Below are 2,414 nucleotides of genomic sequence, written 5' to 3'. Positions count from 1 at the left end.
TATATATATATATATATATATATATATATATATATATATATATATATATATATATATATATATATATATATATATATATATATATAAAATACAATACTAAACACATATTTTATTCCCTGCCGACATGTCTATCAAATTAAATAAACATACACACCTTTGATGTTTTTGCCTAGAAACTAAATAGTACAGCCATGAAAGACATACAAGGTTACCTTGCTCTATTCTTCCTGTGGCTCTTTTCCACCATTTTTATTCGTTCAATCTTCAAAAAATCACACAAACTCCCACCTGGCCCTCCCATCTCAATACCCTTACTAGGGCACGCGCCCTATCTCCGTTCGGTGCTTCACCAAGCACTCTACAAACTCTCCCTACGCTATGGTCCCTTGATTCATATCAAGATCGGCTACAAAAATATCGTTGTAGCGTCGTCTGCGGAGACTGCCAAAGAGATCCTTAAAACCTCCGAAGAGGCGTTCTGCAACCGCCCCTTAATGATTGCCAGCGAGAATTTAACTTACGGTGCCGCCGATTACTTTTTCATTCAGTATGGTACCTACTGGCGCTTCCTGAAGAAGCTCTGCATGACGGAGCTTCTGAGCGGGAAGACTCTGGAGCATTTTGTGGGCATTCGTGAGAGTGAGGTGGAAGCATTTTTGAAGCGGATGTTGGAGATGTCGGCGACGGGGAAGGAGGTGGTGATGAGGCAAGAGCTGATAATGCACACGAATAACATTATCACGAGGATGATCATGGGAAAGAAGAGCAGTGGTGTGGATGATTTTGTGGCGCAGTTGAGGAAGGTGGCGAGGGAAGTGGGGGAGTTGCTGGGTGCATTCAACTTGGGAGATATTTTGGGGTTTGTGAAACCTTTTGATCTGCAGGGATATGGGAAGAAGAACATGGAAACGCACCGCAAGGTTGATATGATGATGGAGAAGGTGCTGAAGGAGCACGAAGAGGCGAGGGCCAAAACAGGTGCTGACAGTGATAGGAAGAAAGATCTCTTCGACATTCTCTTGGACCTCATTGAAGCTGATGGTGCTGACAATAAACTCACAAGGGAAAGTGCCAAAGCCTTTGCTCTGGTCAGTATATGAAAACTGATAGTTATTTATATATAAATTTTTATATTTAAGTGAGTAACAAGCAATAAAACCTGAAGACAATATCACAGTTTGAACTATGGAACTGAACCCTTAAACTGAGAAAGCTTAACCGTTTCACAGGACATGTTCATCGCCGGCACAAACGGACCTGCTAGTGTTCTGGAATGGTCCCTCGCGGAGCTGGTGCGAAACCCAGAGGTGTTGAAGAAGGCGAGAGAGGAGATAGAGCGTGTGGTGGGAAAGGAGAGGCTGGTGAAGGAGTCAGACATTCCTAACCTCCCTTATCTGCAAGCAGTGGTGAAGGAGACTCTGAGATTGCACCCTCCGACCCCAATCTTCGCGCGAGAAGCCATGCGCACGTGCCAGGTTGATGGCTACGACATTCCTGCGCACTCCACCATCATGATCAGCACGTGGGCCATCGGCAGAGACCCCAAATACTGGGACAACCCACTGGAGTACAACCCAGAGAGATTTTTGGTTTCCGATGAGCTCGGAAAAGGCAAAATCGACGTGAGGGGACAGTACTATCAGCTTCTACCCTTTGGAAGCGGACGAAGAAGCTGCCCCGGAGCCTCACTTGCGTTACTCGTCATGCAAGGCACACTTGCGAGTTTGATACAGTGCTTTGATTGGGTGGTGAATGATGGGAAGAGTCACGACGTTGACATGACGGAGGAGGGAAGAGTGACGGTGTTTTTGGAAAAGCCGCTTACCTGCAAGCCTGTTCCCCTGTTTACTCCCTTCGCTGCATGAACAGTGATGATTTCTGCAACTCTGTTTTCTTTGCCAAGGTTTTGCCCGTTGCATGAAGATCCTTAATTAGTATATATAATGTGCAAGACTATCTGGATATAATAAAAAATTTTATGTTTTTATATTTTGTAATTTTATAATTTCGTAATTTAATATTTTGATATTTTCGCAACTTCATAATAGTTTATAATTTTGTAATTTTAAAATTTTCATTTTTATAATTTTATAATATAAGAATTTCATAATTTAAACTTTATATGTTTATATTTCATAAAGTTATAGTTATATATTTTATATTTCTATAGTCTAATATGTTTTATTTTTTGAATTTTATAATTTATAATTTTAATTAAATTTAAAAATAATTTCTATTAAATACAGTAAATTCTTTAGAAAAATTTGATTGTCATGGTCTTTTATAACAAAATATTATATAACAACATTTGTTAATACATATAAGTATCATGTAACCCACCTAGTTAACAAAAATATCTAATTGTGTGGACTAAATTAAAAGGTTTCAAAATTTTAAAGACTTAATTGACAACA

General features: G+C 39.5%; 1 protein-coding gene across 1 annotated transcript; it reads left to right on the top strand.

The window, feature by feature from the left end:
- Window positions 1-154: 154 nt before the first annotated feature.
- LOC106773918 (beta-amyrin 24-hydroxylase-like) lies at window positions 155-1,987 on the top strand. The gene is made up of 2 exons (XM_014660686.2): window positions 155-1,088; window positions 1,230-1,987. The coding sequence occupies exons 1-2, from the start codon at window positions 192-194 to the stop codon at window positions 1,863-1,865; spliced, it is 1,533 nt and encodes a 510-aa protein (XP_014516172.1). The 5' UTR covers window positions 155-191; the 3' UTR covers window positions 1,866-1,987.
- The last annotated feature ends 427 nt before the right edge of the window (window positions 1,988-2,414 follow it).

Source organism: Vigna radiata, chromosome 9, assembly GCF_000741045.1.
Source record: "Vigna radiata var. radiata cultivar VC1973A chromosome 9, Vradiata_ver6, whole genome shotgun sequence".
Taxonomy (NCBI): domain Eukaryota; kingdom Viridiplantae; phylum Streptophyta; class Magnoliopsida; order Fabales; family Fabaceae; genus Vigna; species Vigna radiata.
This window is presented reverse-complemented; position numbering and strand designations above follow the sequence as displayed.

Bases quoted from the DNA above. Each gene is read 5' to 3' on its own strand.
- LOC106773918 (XM_014660686.2), top strand. From the start codon at position 192: ATGAAAGACATACAAGGTTACCTTGCTCTATTCTTCCTGTGGCTCTTT. The intron at 1,089-1,229 runs GTCAGTATATGA...ACCGTTTCACAG, and splicing joins GTGCCAAAGCCTTTGCTCTG to GACATGTTCATCGCCGGCAC.